This window comes from Chaetodon auriga, chromosome 5 (genome assembly GCF_051107435.1).
Source record: "Chaetodon auriga isolate fChaAug3 chromosome 5, fChaAug3.hap1, whole genome shotgun sequence".
Lineage (NCBI taxonomy): Eukaryota > Metazoa > Chordata > Actinopteri > Chaetodontiformes > Chaetodontidae > Chaetodon > Chaetodon auriga.
The window spans coordinates 3,761,170-3,779,859 of NC_135078.1; the positions used below are offsets into that span (position 1 = coordinate 3,761,170).

Here is an 18,690-nt window from a genome sequence, read left to right on the forward strand (position 1 = left end):
AATGTGTGAAAAAGGAATCAACTGGGCACCAGTGTCAAAAATCACCCATGAGCTGCTTTGCTCTGAGATATTTAGCTGACAAATCACATTGAGGGTCTAATCTATCTGTAACTCTATTTATTTCTGTAACTTTGTCGTTATAGCATTTAAACAATGCTGAATAGGAGATCAATGGCAGCTGCTTGTTCACCATCACGCTTTATTGGAGTCTCTGCAGGGTCTGTTTCAGATCCGGTCCATCATCTTAGCCTTTTACTTCATTTTAGCCCTTTTCTTACTGTTACAGCTTGTCTTAGCTTTTATCACATAAATCTCTTATTATATTCTGTATTGTGTCTATAGTACACGTGTTTTAATGCCTCATTGTCCTCTTATGGGACAATAATGATGTTAACTGAACTGAAATGAACCTGTTTTAGTCCAACTTGACAACACCAAATCACAATGGAAACTTCCTGAGCACCGCTTTTTGTGTTTTTGAATAAATGTGCTACCTGTGAATATGGTCCATCAAACCAAATCCACCTCACAACAGCACTCAGGTCAGTTTCTTCTTCAAGCTCAAGAAGTACAAGTAGAGAGAGGAAAGAAACAAGAAACTAAGTCATAGCTAAAGGACTTACTGATGAAGATGTGGTCATTCGAGGGGTAGGGGAGGATGATGGGATCGCTGAGCATTGCAGGGGTGTGGTTTGTGGTGGTGGTGGGTGAAGCCATGCTGGTGAACTGGATGCTCTGGCTCGCGGGCTGCCCTGTGGTAGATGAGGGCACACTGAGCTGCTTAGATTTCGGTTTAGAGGCGTCCTGGAAGGGTGGAGCTGAGATAAAGGAATTAAACGAGTCATTATGTGAGCAGCGATGTGGTGATGAATACATATATGGGTAAATCAGTGGCCTATCCAGTACCTGGTAGCCTGGACTCAGTTCTCTGTTCACTGATGATGGCAGACAGGAAATCAATCTCCTCATCCAGTTCAGGGTAAGTGCTCACCTTACCTGGAGGGACACAAAACCAGAACCAGTCACTGCCTTTAACAAAACACTAAATCATGCAAGCGGTCAACCCATAACAGAAAAGTAAGGCACACCAGCTGTTTATCAGTTTCTATTTCTACATGGAAAATAAAAATTGTCATTGCTATCTCAACAGAATGTTTATGCACCATTTTGCACATTGTAAACCGCCACACACACACACACACACACACACACACACACACACACACACACAGCCGACACACAAACTCACACTAATTGTAACATTTAGCAATAGAACTGCTAGAACCCCGTTAGCAGTCCTTCAAACACCCATCATGGTCAAAATCTAGTCCTTGAGCATTGAGGTAAAACCATGTTATTCCCTTGTATACATCAAAATCATACATTTTCACATCATCCAGCCAGTTACGGAGATCTGAAGATCTGAACTTTGACTTTTAGCTTTAGGTGGAAGTCAACAGGGTGTAGCAGCTAGCTACAACCTGGGACCAGCACAGTTGTTGCAGTCTGTGTTACCGTCACTACGGGATACTTAGTGTTAATGCAGATTATAAATCAGAGCACTGGACACACAACTCAAACATGACTTGCTTGAAAATGTCTATCGTGTTTCTTTATTCCTCTTACTTTACCTTCCCAAACCTTGAGACTAGACAGTTTTTGCTGAAAGTCAAGTAAAATCTTCTGGAACTCAAATCACACAGTATTAAGTCCAAGGCAGGTCTTTTGTCTGAGTCCAGTCAATGCTAGGGCCAACCAAGACTTGAAAAATATATTCTTAAATACATAAGATGTGACATTCAGAATGCCCTTTCTTCTCTTTGCGTCTGCTGCTACTGGAAATTATATGTCCTGCCCATTCAGATATGACTGACGGATGCGGCAGTGGATTAAAAGAAAAAAATGCTAACACCGCCCTCATGTGGCATAACAAATAACTGCAGTCTTGATTGTTTTAATGAGTTTACTGAGCGTTCAGGCCCATTCCACCTCCTGTGATCGTGTGCTGCACTGCAGAGCAACATCACACTGCCTGGCAGTTCATAACACTGATGCGTGGGAGGAAGTCACACAGGCGTGAGAGCTGAGAGCGACGCTGTGTGTGCATGTGTGGGTGGGCGAGGTGTGTGTCTCGTAAAAAACAACAGCAGGGAGTGTGTATGTATGCATGCAGCACATGTGGATGAATTCTATGTGTGTGTGTGTGTGTGTGTGTGTGTGTAGTGCAGGCGCATGAATATGTGTTTGTTAGCAGAGGTTGTAAATGTGTCAAATATTTTTCATCTATGTGTTTTATATATATATACTCATATATACACACACACGTTAACACACCTTAACACACACACACATATATACACACATATATACACACACACACACACACACACACACACACATATATATATATATATATATATATACACACACATATACATACATACATAGTACTATTTGGTGTTAGTGAGCAAATGCGTAGATGTCGTGCACTGTGTGTGTGTGTGTGTGTGTGTGTGTGTGTGTGTGTGTGTGTGTGTGTGTGTGTGTGTGTGTGTGGGTGGGTGGCTTGGTGCTCTATTGTCAAGCCCAGCTGCTCAAAGCGTGGGTTGATGGCAACATGGAGAAAGAGAATGTGGGAGGTTAGGGTGGGTGCTCCTCAGAATCATGAATGAAAAGCATCACTACGGCAACAAGGAGGAGAGAGATGAGAAGAGAAACAAAGTGAGGATACTGTGTGTGTGCTGCCTCACAGACTATCACTATGGTCAGTGGATTTTACAGGGTCAGCTGACCCAAATTAAAAAAAACAGTTTCTCCATTATAACTACGGTATGCAGCCATGCAGGCATGTCTCTGAGATTTTCAACATCTCTGGTTTGAGCCAATAAGAAAAATAAAGATTATCTACAGACTTCTCCTTTAATTCAAGGCCAGGTTTGGCTTACCCACATACTGGTACAGTGTGAGGCTAATAAACAGTTTATAACTGCCTATTAAATTCAAGTTATGGAATTAAAGCAGTTCATTTGACTTAAATTTTCAATATGACACTGGCAGGCAATATCAACACACAGTGTAAAGCATATGGCTAACGACTGTATCTAAACAACATAATCTGTACACTTGTTACTGGCTTTTTGCATGTTGACCGAAGTCTTTCATGTATGGAAAATATCCAATTAGTTTTCCTGTTCTTTTAGAAACATTTCATAGCAGAGCAGTAACCCTCTGAGAGGAGCAAAGAGAGGACACAGGAAGAAGAATCCAGAGAGAGGTGGGAGAGTGGACTAGTAACAAAGAGAAGATGACTGTGGCTCATCAGGCTCTGAACACAGTCACTGTGACCTTCTTTACTGCAGTGGGTTATCCGGCTGGCAGCAGGGCAGTCAGGACAGAAGTCATTCGGTCAGTCAGTCAGTGAGACTGACAGGTAAATCCTGCTTGGCAGTGGCCTTTCTGAACTTGAGCAGTGCGTGTTCAAAGCCGTGCCTGTTTGGAACAGGCTGACCATCTGGCCTGCTTACAGCTTTCTCAAGAACCACTAACCCAAACTGCTTCACGCTCAACACTGCACTGCTTCGCATCCACAGGCCAGTCGATTGGATGAACAGTGGCTGAGAAATGCAGAGGACAGACCGAGTCTTCTTCAGTTATAGTCAGACTAGTGCAGTGCCCATTCAAAACGTGCCTGTTCAGAATGGGACGACTGCTTGGCCTTCGGTTTTGCTGATTGCAGTTTTCTCAATATCATCAATCTGCAGAGCTGAGAGGCCCCACAGTTCCAAATGCAGCAGTCAGACCCACAGCGTCAGACAGATGCATGCACCACCAGTTCTTTCCCCCTTTTTGAAACTTATTGAGCTGTTGCCAAAACCTGAGCCATACCTAAAGTATTATCAATAATATAATTATTATTGTTTTTTGTTGAATGACATGTAATTGGCTGAATGTAGGCTAAAGATGCACTTCTTTTATCACACTTTTGATAACAAACAAATGTAGTTGCAAAAATATGACAGCACTTAATGGAAAAACACTTCAAAAAGACACATTCTATACATTCTTCATAGCAAGTATATCCCATGCATTTTAATAACCACTATCTTATGAAATATTTTTTTATGATGATGTAGCCTCTCTGAAAGAGGTTTGTTAATCTTAACATTTTTAAGATTAAAAATGGATCAATTGAAACTGTGTAATGCAAAACAGGCCTCTTGTGGTGAAAAACCCACAGAGAATTATCCCCAACTCAGCAGTCCCTCTTGGCTCTTCTAGCACATTATTTTGGTTTCACTTTTCAGTCTCACTGCACTCTCATAAACCTGTTCCCAGCAACAGCAGCTCCACTGCCTCTATGTGGCAAGTAAAATAAAATACAATAAACTAACTACCTAATCAGATTTACATTAGTCGCATCTGTGCTATACCTTAATATCTGCAACCAAAACAACACTTTTTGGTTACCATACTTGTGTTCCATAAAACCTTTTTTTAATGTCACAAAAGCAGCCAAAGCCAAAGCAGTGGCAAAAACCTACTAAAACAGGCAAAATCAGTGTTGAAATTTGGCACTATGTGATCAAATAATCAGTGAACTACAATGATTCTGACAAGACATTTGATGTACTACACAAACATCTCAGTCTATACAAAAAAAGTATTGAGGGTCAATATTTAGCCCCAATGAAACACAGAAGATGTAACGTTTCTGCTGTCCTGGTGTTCATGGGGAGCGCTTTCACCATTGTGGAATCAGGGCAGCAAAGGGTGGCAGTAGAGCAGTATAGTACATGGGCTGGAATGAATACATTGACCATGACCTGAATGTACGATGGACCTGAGCCATACGCTCATATGAGAACTTGTGTATGTTGAAGGCCGGTCAGGCTGTATTCTAGATGAGCTGCAGTCATGTGCAGGTACCAGCAGCCAGTTGCTGTAGTCTGCAACTGTTCATTTTGGGGTATTGTTGCTGAATTTTCCAGAAAATGTCCATGTTTTGGACAAAGCAGCTCTGCCCCTGATACCTCCCACACTCACTTGCTCATTATCACTTCTCAACTCCAGTGGCAGAGCAGGACGCGAAAGCAAAGAGGATCATTAGCGTTGAACATTATCTATGACACAATGCTGACCATGTAGAATGGAAGCTGTACGCTGGCATTTTACCCACTGGGAGTCTCTGAAGTCACCCTTTGAGGGCCAGGAACACGATCAGTTACAGTCTAGCTGGCACAATCACAGTCCACTTCAATATGTGAACACAGTTGGTCAGCAAAGCTGATTCTGATTCTGAGAACACATTCATGGGGGTCTACTGTTCATCTCTGTAAATCAGAGAAAATAGCCTTCAGGGTTATCTCAGCTGTGCTCTAAACACAAAATCTAAAAAGAGGCAGATGACATTTTCTATGTTGTTTTGTAATTTGGATTATAACAAACAATGCAGGGCTCCACCAACCTTTATTGGACTGAGCAGAGTGAGGAGCATGCCTCCTCTTGACCACACAGCGGCCATGGGAGTTCTCCACCAGAGGGTGCAGGCAAGGGCCACAGTGTGAGCTGCCTGGCTGGCAGAAGTGTCGTCCGGCCCGGGCACAGTCTAAACTCCGAGGGCACAGATGAGATCCTGTGGAGGCACAACACAGAAGCACTGTTCATGCTGTCCTGAAATGAAACTGCTCACATGTTTTACTTTCATATTTTGTCATTGTCAAGCAAACAATTCAGAATTTTGTGATCTTGGTTTTGTAATTTCACAAAACATTTTCTGTTGTTTTTTTCTCCCTAATTGACATTTGGGAATGCACTATTTATCTTTCTTACAGAGAGTTAGATAATAAGATCACTACCACCATAGGAAACATCCAGCTAGCTCTGCTTGGCACAAAGTCCAAAGCTTATTACTACTAATTACTACCACTATCTTATGTTGTCAGACAATAAAAGTGTAACAATTAACATAAGCAGAAGTACAACTATTGAATTCAATTCAACACAAACACACACCGACTGTGTGTCATCTTCCTGTGAATTACATTCATTTTGATAGTAAATTTCCTGTATACTGCGGCAATGTGTAAAGAACATGGTCACATTTTTTACATTTTGTTTTCATCAATCATCAGGCATCCAATTTCTAATTTAGCTTTCAGTGTCAACTATTGATCTTTGTGGATAAGGGCTCAGCAATTAATGTACTTACTTGATGTAAATAATGTTGATGCAGAAAAGTCACAGACTGCATTTTTATGTTTCATTTTTATAAAGCAGAGTGGGTGTTTGTGTCATATCTTGATCAACAATTACAGCTGCAGTATCTTTAACTAAGCACGTCACAGCTGTATCAAAAACCACAGCATTCATTTCACCACAAACCTAGAAATCTTACTCCGGAGTGACACAAAAGTCAAAGCAGTCTACTCAAATCTCAACAAAAATGGTGTATTTGAAGGTCAGAGACGACAGCCAAGCTTTATTACAACATGTCACAAGGAAAATGTCAGCTTTGAAAATGTCCCTGTAACTTGAGGACAGATGAGAGTTGGCAGCCTGACCTCATCTGGGCTGCTGCTGTGATTTTGTTTTGTTACGGGTGGAGGCCAGGCAGTGTATTTGTGGGCAAAGATGTTGTGGAGGGTGAATGCAGGACTAAGACAACCACCAGGAAGGATACAGGAGAGAAAACGGTAAAGAAAGGGACACTCAAGGCTCAAGGCAGCAGTGCATGAAGTATGTGGTTTAGCACTTTCATATTGAGTTGAATGCCTTCTTTACTCCAACTGTTGAGTCAGGTCATTGAGCGTTACAGGATAAAAACTATCAGCAATAAGACAGAGAAGGATGGAGAGGCATTACATACTGAAACTATGGATGGCCTCTTCATGAATACCCAACATGCAACTTCTATCAAGCTCCTCTCCTGTGGAACCATCGTTCAGTTTCAGTATGGGGAGCAGATCCCATCTCTATGTTTAAGAGTAGGCTTAAAATTTTCCTTATTGATAAATCTCACAGTGAGGGCTGGCTCAGGCTTGCCTTGGACCAGCCCCTGTTTATGCTGTTATAGGCTTAGACTATCAGGGCACTTCCCATGATACACTGAGCTCCTCTCTCCTCCTCCCCCCCTCCATCTGTACACATTCTTTAATGCATGTCACTAACTTGGCATCTCCCCTGGAGTCCTTGTACCTTCTCACCGTCCTTGGATTGTGGCTGTGCCTGGATTGTGGATGATAGTTGCGCCTCCTGCCACGTTTCTGCTTAATGCTCACCGCCACTGTTATTACTATTCATCCTATTATTATTATGATTATTATTAGTCAACATTCTATTATTGCTATTAGTGTTGTTGCTGTGCATCTCTCTCTGTCTCTCTCTAAACCCAACTGGTTGAGGCAGATGTCCGCCTACCCACAGCCTGGTTCTGCTCGAGGTTTTCTGCTCGAGGCCCTTAGTAGGGAAATGTTCCAGTTGACCAAACTAGCCATCTATTTAACTGTGAATGCTGTGTTGTTTTGCATGCAAGACTGTGGGTTAATGTCACGTTAGCATACATACAGACATTATTCAATAACATCTCGTCTAACTCTCTGAAAAAAGCAGATAAGCATATTTAAGTAAACTGAAATCTGAAGTCAAATCTTGCTATTAACTATTGTAATTTTGGAATTATACTTAAATACTTACTGAAGTTTTTTTTTAACCACTCGGCGTTTTAAATTTTAAACTGTTTGGTTAGACTGTTTTTTTTTGTTTAAATGTTTAATTTTTACTTTTATATGGCGCTATACAATAAAGATCATTGTCATCATGAAATGCAGTGGTAATTATACTTTAAATCAGAAATCATCAGAGAGCAAACAACTAGAAACATGCATCATACACCATAACATTCTCATCCTTTTTATATAACTTCAATACTTTGATGTATACTTATGAAAGCAGTGAAAAACAGGTGAATAAAATGGCGTTAGTTGGGTTTATCATCCGCTACACCCCTACAATACACTCACTGAGAATCACACTGCTGCATATGCTTCCCCACAGGGAGTATCTATTGCACTTGTTGTTTTGGTGTGACAGTGCATGCATTTACTTCTCACAGCGTTTTCTTCATTACCTCAAGACATCTAAGCCCAACCCCAGTGTGCAGCAGATAAGAATAAAGCTGGCCTCTTCATCCTGCAGAGCCTCTGGAAGCCTTCCCTATGCCACATGGAAAATAATTAGACCCAGCTATCAATATTAACCCCTTTAGCTTCTTCGTCAGAATCGCTCTTGTCTCCACTACAGGAACCTAGCCAGCGGTTGCCATGACAACTGCCATGGCAACTGAGGAATGTGACATCATCAGGCAGTGAGTCACCGCACAGATGCACAAGTCAAGGATGGACGGTTTGTCTCAGTCTGGTGTGTCAAGCAGAAAAAAGGCAGGGACTGAGTGTCAATGAAACTGGAATTCTAAACTCTAAACTGAGAGCAGATTAGGTGAAAATTTCTATGGAATTATTGAGACTTTATCACTTCTGCGCAGCATAACACGCTTCCAAAACAGCATCTCATTTGCAGAGCGCAACAGTTCCCAACATTCACAGCTATTTACAGACATTTTTTAAGATGTGACACATATGCTTTTGCTCAATGAAATGAGCCTTTCTGAAATATTTAATACTTTTTATTACTTACTACTTTGCAACAGCATATGTTGCTGCACTATGACTAATGCCACGGCTGAAGCAGCTATCAAATGTACACCTCATTCACACATACAATGGCCTGCCCGCGGAGACTACAACAGCAGTGGCTAATCTATGCAAAGCTTTACAGCTGGATGATGGAGAGTAGAATGCACTGGGATAATATGCTCCTCTGTTTCTCTCAGCCACAGTATAGACCACATTGATACTGTGTGCCTAAGATGAAGTTGCTGCATGCAGTCAGTTCATTTCCAGAACCAAATTCAAAGACAAAAAAGCTGAAACATATAGCTGTCTAAAGGCTTAAGATAACACCTCAGTGAGCATAATGAAAGAACACTCTGTATCCATCTACTGCAGACATGTAAGCACAAGTGACATCCAAGATAGTGAAATGCACAAGTAGCATTTGCAAGACACTCCATCATGAGAAAACTAATATGGTGGGGGTGAAAACAGGGTGTGGAGATGCTAGAATCTAAACAATAACTTGATAATAATCCAAAAAATCTAGACCTTTTTTACTGTTTAATGCCACATAGAGCATACACAATAGAAAATCCTGTACTGTTTAAATGTCAATAAGCCAACATGAATAATCAAAAGTCAGTTCTGTGTGTACCTGTTGCACAAACTGAACAGTGACTGTGGAAACTGCGCTGCTCTGAACAAATCCACAGTCAGATAAAACCGACTGCAGAGCAGCTTCATTAAGACAATCTGAAAACGGCTGTTAAGTGCATCAGAGCATGTGTTATGTTAGGCGTTTCATACTATCGGCAGAGTCTCTGAGCACCAGTGTCATTCCCACAGTGTCAAATGCACTTTCTTCTAAAGTCACAGTATCCTAGCAACCCCATGTCCTGTGTTTGGTCAGAGAAAAGGAAATATGTTCATGCTCTCTTTTCTCTTTCCCTTCATCTCAAGGCTGTACTGAATGTCACGTCCTCAGAGGTTGTGAATAGGGTTTGGCAGATGCAGGCTTTTTAAGGCCACTACTGTTGCATATATTCCATGTCTGACTCTCCTGTATTTGACTCCTGCCAGCTCAGATGGGCAGCACTGCAGGCGGGAACGGTGTTTAGAAACACCCAGTATTACATTACATCTGAATATTGGAATGATACATAAGTAGAAACCTGGATTTGAACACATCTTCACATGAAACAATTTGTTAAAAGCTTTCTTTCTTGATTCTAAAGCTGCACTAATCAATATGTTCATGTTAAGAATTTAACAAATACCAAACATGACGTCACTCATTGTGACAAGCACAAAAATATACCAACCAATCAGCACTGAATATTTGTCCAGCCGGCATCAATTTTAGTCAGCACAGAAGCTGCCATAGAGTTTGTATGGAGCAACGTTTTTCACACTGAGTGAAGAAATACACAAATGTAAGAGCTGCTATTTCTGTATGTAAACGTAAAGCTGCAGTAGGTAAGATGGAGAAGAGAGCAGAAAATTTGAACCAACACAAGTTCCACGTCACTCCCCCTCCCTCTCCGCTGCACTCATGCCCTGCCTCCAAGCCCCTCCTCCCTGCGGCGCCTGCGCGGCTGCCGTGACAACCAGTAACGTTAGCCTTAGCATCGGAAACAAGCTAACTCTGCCCAGCCACAGTGGCTAGCATACTGTACGCACTGCGGAGTGTTACTGTAACAATCACCATATTAGCTTTCTGGATATTTGTTGTCTTAGCCGTATATGTTGTTGTTGTTGTTGTTGTTGTTGTTGTTGTTGTTGCGGTGGTATGGGCAGTTTCTCCTTTGCGGGTGGCTGTTGCTCCACCGTAGCTCTCACTAGCCTCCTGATAACGCTCACAGAGCTGTTTGACTGAGTGGCAGCCGGCAGCATGAGTGGAGGGAGGGGGCGGTTCTCAGCGTGTGTGAGTAGTGATTGACAGATGTCAGACACTCCCTCAGACGCTCCTCTGGTTCTGATTGGTTGTTTTGTGTCGGGCACGGTGGATTCTTGCAAATGGCAGTAGGAGCAGTAGGTGGGACCAATGGAGCCGTTTTTTTTCACAGATTACATGTTTCATGTACTGCTGTCTGGGCATAGGGACAGTTTTAGCAAATATGACAAAAATTACTTTTATACAAGTTACCTACTGCAGCTTTAACAACAACATGCACAGCTGCATCAATGCCATCCACACTTTTTGCCATTTTCATGGAAGTTTTTCTGTTGCTTTCTAGGTCTGACACATGAGGACCTCAAACTTTGGAAAAATGTAGTCACTGTAACTAAAAAAGGCTGGATCAGAATTTTATTTATTTATTTATTTATTTGGAATTCTAAACAGAAAAACTTTTCATTTTTCCTGGCTTGCTGTTTGTGTATGTTTGACCATCAGAAGATATTTTTTCCAATGCCTTTCAACATGAAGACAAATTTCTAACCTGCAAGATAAAGACTGTTGGTGCCAGACGGGTCAGTATCACCTTAAGGTGAGACACCTCTGACTTGCACTAAGTGTGGATGAGTCCATACACAATTATTACCCCAGAAATTCAAGTAATACTGTGTTCTATTTCTGATTCACATCCTGTGAAATTAAGCAGCTCCATCCATCCGTGGCTGAAAGGAAGTGGTCTTAAAATAGATGGCTACGAGTAAATTCAGATGCAGAGATAGAAACCTTATTGTAGCATTAGTTAGAACACTTTGATCAATGACCATTACAGGATTGTATCTAAGTCACTCTGTCTTTTTCTTTTAAATAACAGGGTCCTGGATGTCAGTGGATGTTGTGATGAAGTGTATTTTTATGAATCATCATTATTGTCTACTGAACTTATTAAGTGTTTTAGGCATTACAATAATTTCAAACCTGTCCTGATCTGGGTGGAGTCTCAGCCATCTGAATGTAAAAGTATAATCCAAACGTTCGTCCATTTGTCTGCTGGGCTGAGGTGAAGTGAAATTCGGCAGTTTCTGAATGCAGAGGCTGCTTCGCTGAGATGGAAATGTCAGACAGTGGGGAAGCTTTGATGCTGGGTATGTTCTCACAGCCCGACACTGCTGACACTCATACAGAGGCTGCAGAGTGCAGCTGCAATGCATATGATTACTTTATAGCACACTGCAACTGCCATGCACGGCATAATTTCACACAATTTACAATTTACATACATGATATAATGAATATGAAAGAGTATAATAAGAAAATCAAATAAACATATTTGTATGGTTAATAAGCTGCAGCTCTCTCTTGAAAATTGAAATTTCATTCACGGTAAAAACTAATGGGAAACATAGAGAAAGAGTGGTTTACTCCCAGGAAAGAATTATTTTAAAATCACAGTTTAAGCTTCAACCCAAACTGTACAACTCCTAAAACAGCATATGCAAACCTAAACAGGGGTGGGCAAGGGGACATGGCTTCTATCATGGTTTATGCAATCAGGGCTCAACACTAACTTTTAAAAGTGGCTGCCAGGCTGGCAACCAGGCGTCAGCTTCTATTTTGAGTAATTAAGATATTGCACAGTTACACATCAGCTTCATTACAACAATGTGACATAAAAGAATGTTTGAAAATGTTCATTTAACATGTCCACTCTCAATTCCTTGTAAACAAAATACCAATGGTGCAGCTGTTGTCTTGCTCTTCACAGATCCAGAAACCCTAACCTGCACATTCCACCAGGCACAGCTGCGTCGCATTCTGGATGCAGTGTGAGCACTGGAGCTGATCACAACCATTCCAGACAATGCTTGTGACTCTACTAGAAGAAGTGCTGCATCACATTACAGAAGCATCCCAAAAACGCCTCTCCACACTTCATGGAAGCCGCATCAAGATGCACAGAGCAGATCGAGCCAGGGAGGAAGTCACTGGCATCCCCATCATATATTTCATCAATAAACACAATTAGACAAAAAAAGATCTGTTTGGTTGCAGATCAATCACATTCGGTGCCAAGTTCACCTCACCATGACAGACGACCCCCATCCGTGTGCCTGAGGATTGCAATCAGCTACAACATCCCTGATTATGAGAAACTAGCGCGCTGCTCCCTACGCCAAAGATCCCATTATAGTCATCACTCTCTTCTCTGAAAATGAAAACACGTTGCAGCTTTATGCAGCTCCTCATGGGACAGAGACTGGGATTTAATCTTGATCCTTTGATGCTGAAAAACATAAAAGTAGATGTGAAGTGTAAAAACATTGGGCACCACTGCACAAAGGGATAACTCCAAATCTCTACACATTCATACTGTCGCACGGTCCAACCCTACACCTAACACTCAGAGGGCAGAGTGGCTCGTCCATTGATCGCAGTGTTGATGGTTTGACTCCCCATTCCTCCTGTCCAAGTGTACCAGAGGTCAAGACTGTGAACCCCAAAATACAACTGACGGATTAAAGTTCTATATAATGCAGCCATTAACTTTTTAACATTAGTCATGCACACACAGAAACATTATGGACATTGTTTCAGCTCATCACTCGTTGTTTTTAAAGCTAATTTAAGCAATCTAAGCAATTTATGATATTCAGCTTTTATGTTGGCATTTGTTAATACGGCATCACAGTAAGAAATGCAGGAAAACATAACTCAAATAAATGAGATAGACTGACAAGGAATGAACTGTGTGAATGTCATTTCAGTGCTCTATTGGTGAGAAAAAAAAAAGAAAAAAAAACAGTATTAACATCTGGCTAATCCATCCTGAAAGCAAAATCCCTTTCCAGTGGATATGACAGTCTGCCATATTCTGTCCTGAGCCACTAATGGGCAAAGTTTTTCTCAAAAAACAATGATCCTATAATAATTGGAATGTCTAAATATATTCTAAATAACTGTACTTTTATCTGGATACATTTTTCCTATAAAAAAAATAATAAAACATGATATAGAAAGTTGCTGCTAAATGGAGAATGGAACTGCATTGATTGTACCAGACACACTTGCAAGCAGGGCACTTGCCTGCTCATCAGGAGCAATCTGATGTGCAGCGTCCTTGTGCTCAAGGACACATAAACACCAGCATAAACACCAACTCCAGCTCTATGAATAATGGACGTCCTGTTCTGCTACCTGAGCCACGGCTAACATGTTGAGTTAAAAAAGCAACAAAAATGAAACAAAACGACAGGATGACTGGGCCCTGAGAGGCCCTGTGCATCATTTGTACAGTCAGTTCTGCAGAGATGAACCAAACTTGGATCTCTGCATAGACATGAGAAAGCACCAATGACTGCTCAGAGGGCTCACAAGAGAAAATAATGAGACAACTAAATGAACTGTGCAGATGTACAGTGAGTCATATTTGATTGAACTGATGCCTGAAAACACCAGAGCAAAAGTAAGATTCATTCTCTGAGGACTATGAATGTCTGTACAAACTTTAATGGCAGTCCATCAAGTGAACCAAAGTGGCAGACCAACAGACTGACAGATCCACGCTGCCGTCTCTACAGCCATGCTGCTAGCATGGCTAAAAACAAGGAACGCTTCAGCTACAAGGTGACTGTGTTTTAAATGGGAAACTTAACATTTTTTCACATTTTTCACGATTATCAGTTCACCAACAAAGGGAACCAGTCAAACGCACGTTTCTTCCAAAGAAAAGCAGCGGGATCCATAATAAGTCCCTCGTGTAAACATGTGATTAAAAGCATATTCGATGCTGCCACATTAGCCTTCAATGAGGACCTCAGTGTGCTCCCCTGGCCATTGAGGTCATGGCTCCTGTGTTGTCCCTGCCAGATGGACAGATGGACAGACAGCTTGACACACAGCCATGTCTGAGTGCAGAGCTGTGTGAGGCTTACTGTCAGTCACAGGCGGTTTATGGGTGACCTCACGGGGCAACAGAGGATCACTGCTAATAGGTGAGATGTGCAAAGTGAGAGTGAGAGTCACACTGCTCGGTAGAGGTGTGCTGATAATGCTGCTCTGAGCTTCACATACTGCACAGTGTGTGAAGCTCAGAGCAGCTGCAGCTCAGAAGTCAGACAGAGAGAGACATAAACCATCTGTCCTCCACTGCACAAAACCTACAATCAGCAAAGAGCCTAAATATCAAACTGCCATGTGAGGTCACATGCTCGCCATCACACGCTATGAAACTGAATCGCTTATCTTTTTACACTAAAATTCCATATGTATTACCAATAATAATGATGATGATGATGATGATGATGATGATGATGATAATTACAGAGTGGGATTTATGATAAATAATGTATAAATAAATGTGTTGTAATATATGATGTATTTTTAATGTACCAAAGCATAAAGGCCAATGAGCAAAGCACCCTAGTTTGTCAATGAAGGTGAAAATTCAGTGACAGCTTTCATAATATTTGGTAAGTTTTCAGGGGTTTTACTCCGTTAAAAGCCCTTAACTCACACAGACAATCCACTGAAATGTATCTATCTCTAAATTAAAATTGCCTCTGATGCCTGTAGTACCTGTAACGCCAAGACATTTCATTCAAAAACACAAATGCAAACCTGCTCGTGACAGACAGACAAGTGGACATTACCACTGAGCTACGTTGGCAGTGCGGTGAATAAAGAGCTGAGGACCTTTTCCAAATGTAAATCTGAGTGTTAGTCTAAAAGCTTACTGCTGCTTTGACAGCTGATTCTGCCAAATCTCCAGCAAGTTCACACTAACACAACCGAGGCGCTGAACACGCTGTCAGGCTTGTCAACACATAACCTGTAAATGTTAAAGTTTTCACTTCAAAACATGGTTATTCAATTCTTTTTGTTTCTCAGACACAAGCCATCCTGTGAAAGGCCTTTTGATAAGCAGAGCGTTCTTATCTTTTTGAGCCCATGCAGAGCAGCAGTACAGACTGTCCAGGAGACTGAGTCAACAGCAGCAGTGGCCTCCTTTACACAACACGGGCCCTAATCAGGTTATATGGGGTTTAATAGCCGAGTGGAAGCATGATTTCAGCTCATCAGGGACCACGGCCAAGCCAGAGGCCCAGACCTCCACCTCGCAAACCCAATGAGCTGATTTTAAAAAAGCCTGACTAACGCTCCAGACTCATCTTGGAGACTGTGCTTGCTGGTCAGTGTAGCTTTTACATATGGACCCAAGTCCCTCATGAGCCACCAGTTGACTGTGGGTACCTCATTAGAGACCAAGCAGCCAGGTTATTTTTGGAACCACTCATTGTGAATATATTCAGCCAACATGCGCTGATGTCGTATACCTGCCCAATCAAAGCACCATCCCTATGGAGGGGGTTGGCATAGAGATCCACTGCTGTGTGAAAACTATTAAAAACACATTCATGAGCTGCACTGTGGCACTGTGGGACGGCTCACCGTGACACACTCGCAGGTGTTAATGTCCAGCTCAGAGAGCAGAAATGAGTCACAGTGATGGGGAATCTGAGGTCAAGCTGGTTTTATCGAATATCAGTCATCATCCGGGAGTCGTGGCTGTTTGTTTTTGATCACAGATACACTGAAAGCTGCTGTGGATTATTTAGATGAACTCATTTTCTGCAAATTAAACCACAATTTATCCAAGAATCTGTATGACAGCAGTTCTAAATAAATAACGCTTACATTTAAGTTCAACTTTTACAGAAAAGACTGATCTTTTTCATTGGTTTATTTCATTATTTCGTCACGCAACAACTTACTTTCCTCTCAAGAATGGAAAATGTTACTTTCATACTTCATAGAATTTGAACTGTCGTTTGTTTCAAAGTATCCTTTAAATCATGACTTGAGAAAACGGTTAATTAATAGACTTGATTAAAAGATTGTAACTCAGCTTGAAGATCTTAGACTGCTTCTTTATTGATCCTAATTTGGGAAATTATTGATTTAATCTGATTTTGGAAACAGCAGTTTGACAAAAAATATTTTTTTTTCTGGAGCTTAAGCCACATTTCATATACTGTTCATTCTGATTACTAATTTTAATTAATAAAGAAAAGAAATGTAAATAAGTCCTGGAGTTTATTATTATCATGTGTAAATTCATGTGGACTGGGACATAATGTCCTTGGACCTGGCTTTCGCTAGTTGGAGTTGGTAACTTAGAAAAAACTGCGTAACCACAGTGTTGGACAAGCAAAATGGACTCTGGACGGGGTACACATGAAATGTACTGTCTGATTTCCGTTGGGGGTGACTGATTGCTCACATATCAAGGTCTATGCAAACTTCTTCTCCTTTTCTTCCAGCAGACTCTGTGCAGGAATTGCATTGTGGCCTCCTGCCTGTCAAAGTAATAACCAGGATGTGTCACCCTGTGCTAAAGAATGTAATGATCCGTATTTCAGTGGTAGAGACGTACAGTAGCGTGACATGATGCTAGTGACACAAGAAGTGTGAGTGTTTGCATCATGATGTGATGGTCCTACAGCTGTTCTCATGCCAAATAAAATAACGGTGCGGTTTGTGTACACCTCAGAATAAACTGTGTGATGTTAAATGGTTGTCCAGGCCAATGAGGGAGAGCTCTTCAGCTCTGACAGCGGGAATGTGTTTCTGAGAACAAGCAGACCACAGCCAACTCTGCTATGATAACTCAGGCTATGACACCAGCACATCCACTGACACGCCCTGAAAACATTGTGTTCCATCCATTTCTCTGTCACTGAATCATCCATTTCCCACCTCACAGCCTAATATCATTTGCACTGCGTGGTCTCCCAGGCGCACGTCACTGCATGGGAAAGCCTGGAGCCACCGTGGCACCAATCTGTGCCTACTGGTCATGACTACACTGACACGCAGGCGCTACAGCTTCAGCCTGAAAACGTGTCTAAAAGCAACTTATTCAAAAAATCGAATCAGCTTAATTCAACTCATCCTCACATAGTCACAGTTAGCTGTCTATGTCTTATAATGTACATTTACATGTGGCATACATGACTAATATAAGTCATGATTGCTTTCATATCAGTTCAGTCAGCATTAGAATGATTCACTGATTAAGCAATCAGTAGAAAACTAACAAGTAAAACAAGCAGTGTGAGGATCACAAAAAACAGAATAGACTCAATTTCAACTTCAGTTTCAATTCATCTCAGATGAAATGAATGATGGTGATTAAAATCACTGGTTTTGTCATAACTTTCTGTTGATTGAGGACTACATTAACTACTTAATCATTTCAGCTCTATTGTGTGTAACAATTTGGGATACAGCCATTACAAACATGGCTACAAAACAACTTTCTACATAAATATCACACAATTATAGTACACATAACAAAGCAGATCCAAAAACACAACCAGGCATGATAAGGTCATCACACACTGACTGTGCTGAGTGCCATTAACAGACTAACCACTGAAATACACTGAAGACTCCAACCAAAGAAGAAATGAGAAATAATAAACATCAATAAATTAGTCTAGGTCAATTATTAGTGCCATGAACTCTGAAGGCCCCTCAGGGAATAGTGAAATATACAGAATAGAGCCACATCACAGAAGCTGAATGAGTGCCTAAGGTCACTGTAGACTCCTCACTGGACACAGAGACATCATCATCATCATCTGAGGAGTGGGCACCATGCATGTTAGGGTAAGGGGTGATGCACGATGGTCCTTTACAGCTTTACAGCAGCAGCCTGAGTATGAATGACAGCAGGTGGCTGCGGCTCCTTACCTGTCAAGCAGGTGCTCAGCGCCAGCAGGGCCGCAAACACCGCAGCCTGGCCGAGCAGCGGGGCCCGCATCCTGGCCACAGCTCCGACGACTGACAGGGGACACGGAGACCGACTGAAGGAGGCGCAGGAGGAGGAAGAGGAGGAGGCGGCAGCGGCGGAGGGGAGTCGGTGCTGCTCATTCCCCCATCCCCCGGTGCTCAGGGAGGAGAGGACTCAGACAAACGAAATAAATAACGACAACAGTCAGGAAACCAAAAGAGTTTAGGAGACGATGCAGGCAGCGGGAGCGATCATCCGGAGCCTCCTGTGTCTTTGCCGCAGGGTGTCTGTTCTCCACCGCGGACTTGCAACATGGATGCACACCGATGACT

The 18,690-nt window shown here is 41.9% G+C and overlaps 1 protein-coding gene across 1 annotated transcript in view; it reads right to left on the reverse strand.

Annotated features, from left to right (window-relative positions):
• npdc1b (neural proliferation, differentiation and control, 1b) overlaps positions 1-18,690 on the reverse strand; it is a 28,026-nt gene extending 9,336 nt beyond the window's left edge. The window contains exons 1-4 of the mRNA XM_076730807.1: positions 18,319-18,690; positions 5,465-5,632; positions 907-996; positions 624-818 (exon numbers count right to left, since the gene is read on the reverse strand). Of these exons, the coding sequence (XP_076586922.1) occupies positions 624-818; positions 907-996; positions 5,465-5,632; positions 18,319-18,388 (523 nt within the window). The 5' untranslated portion in view covers positions 18,389-18,690. The remainder of the gene's footprint in view (positions 1-623; positions 819-906; positions 997-5,464; positions 5,633-18,318) is intronic.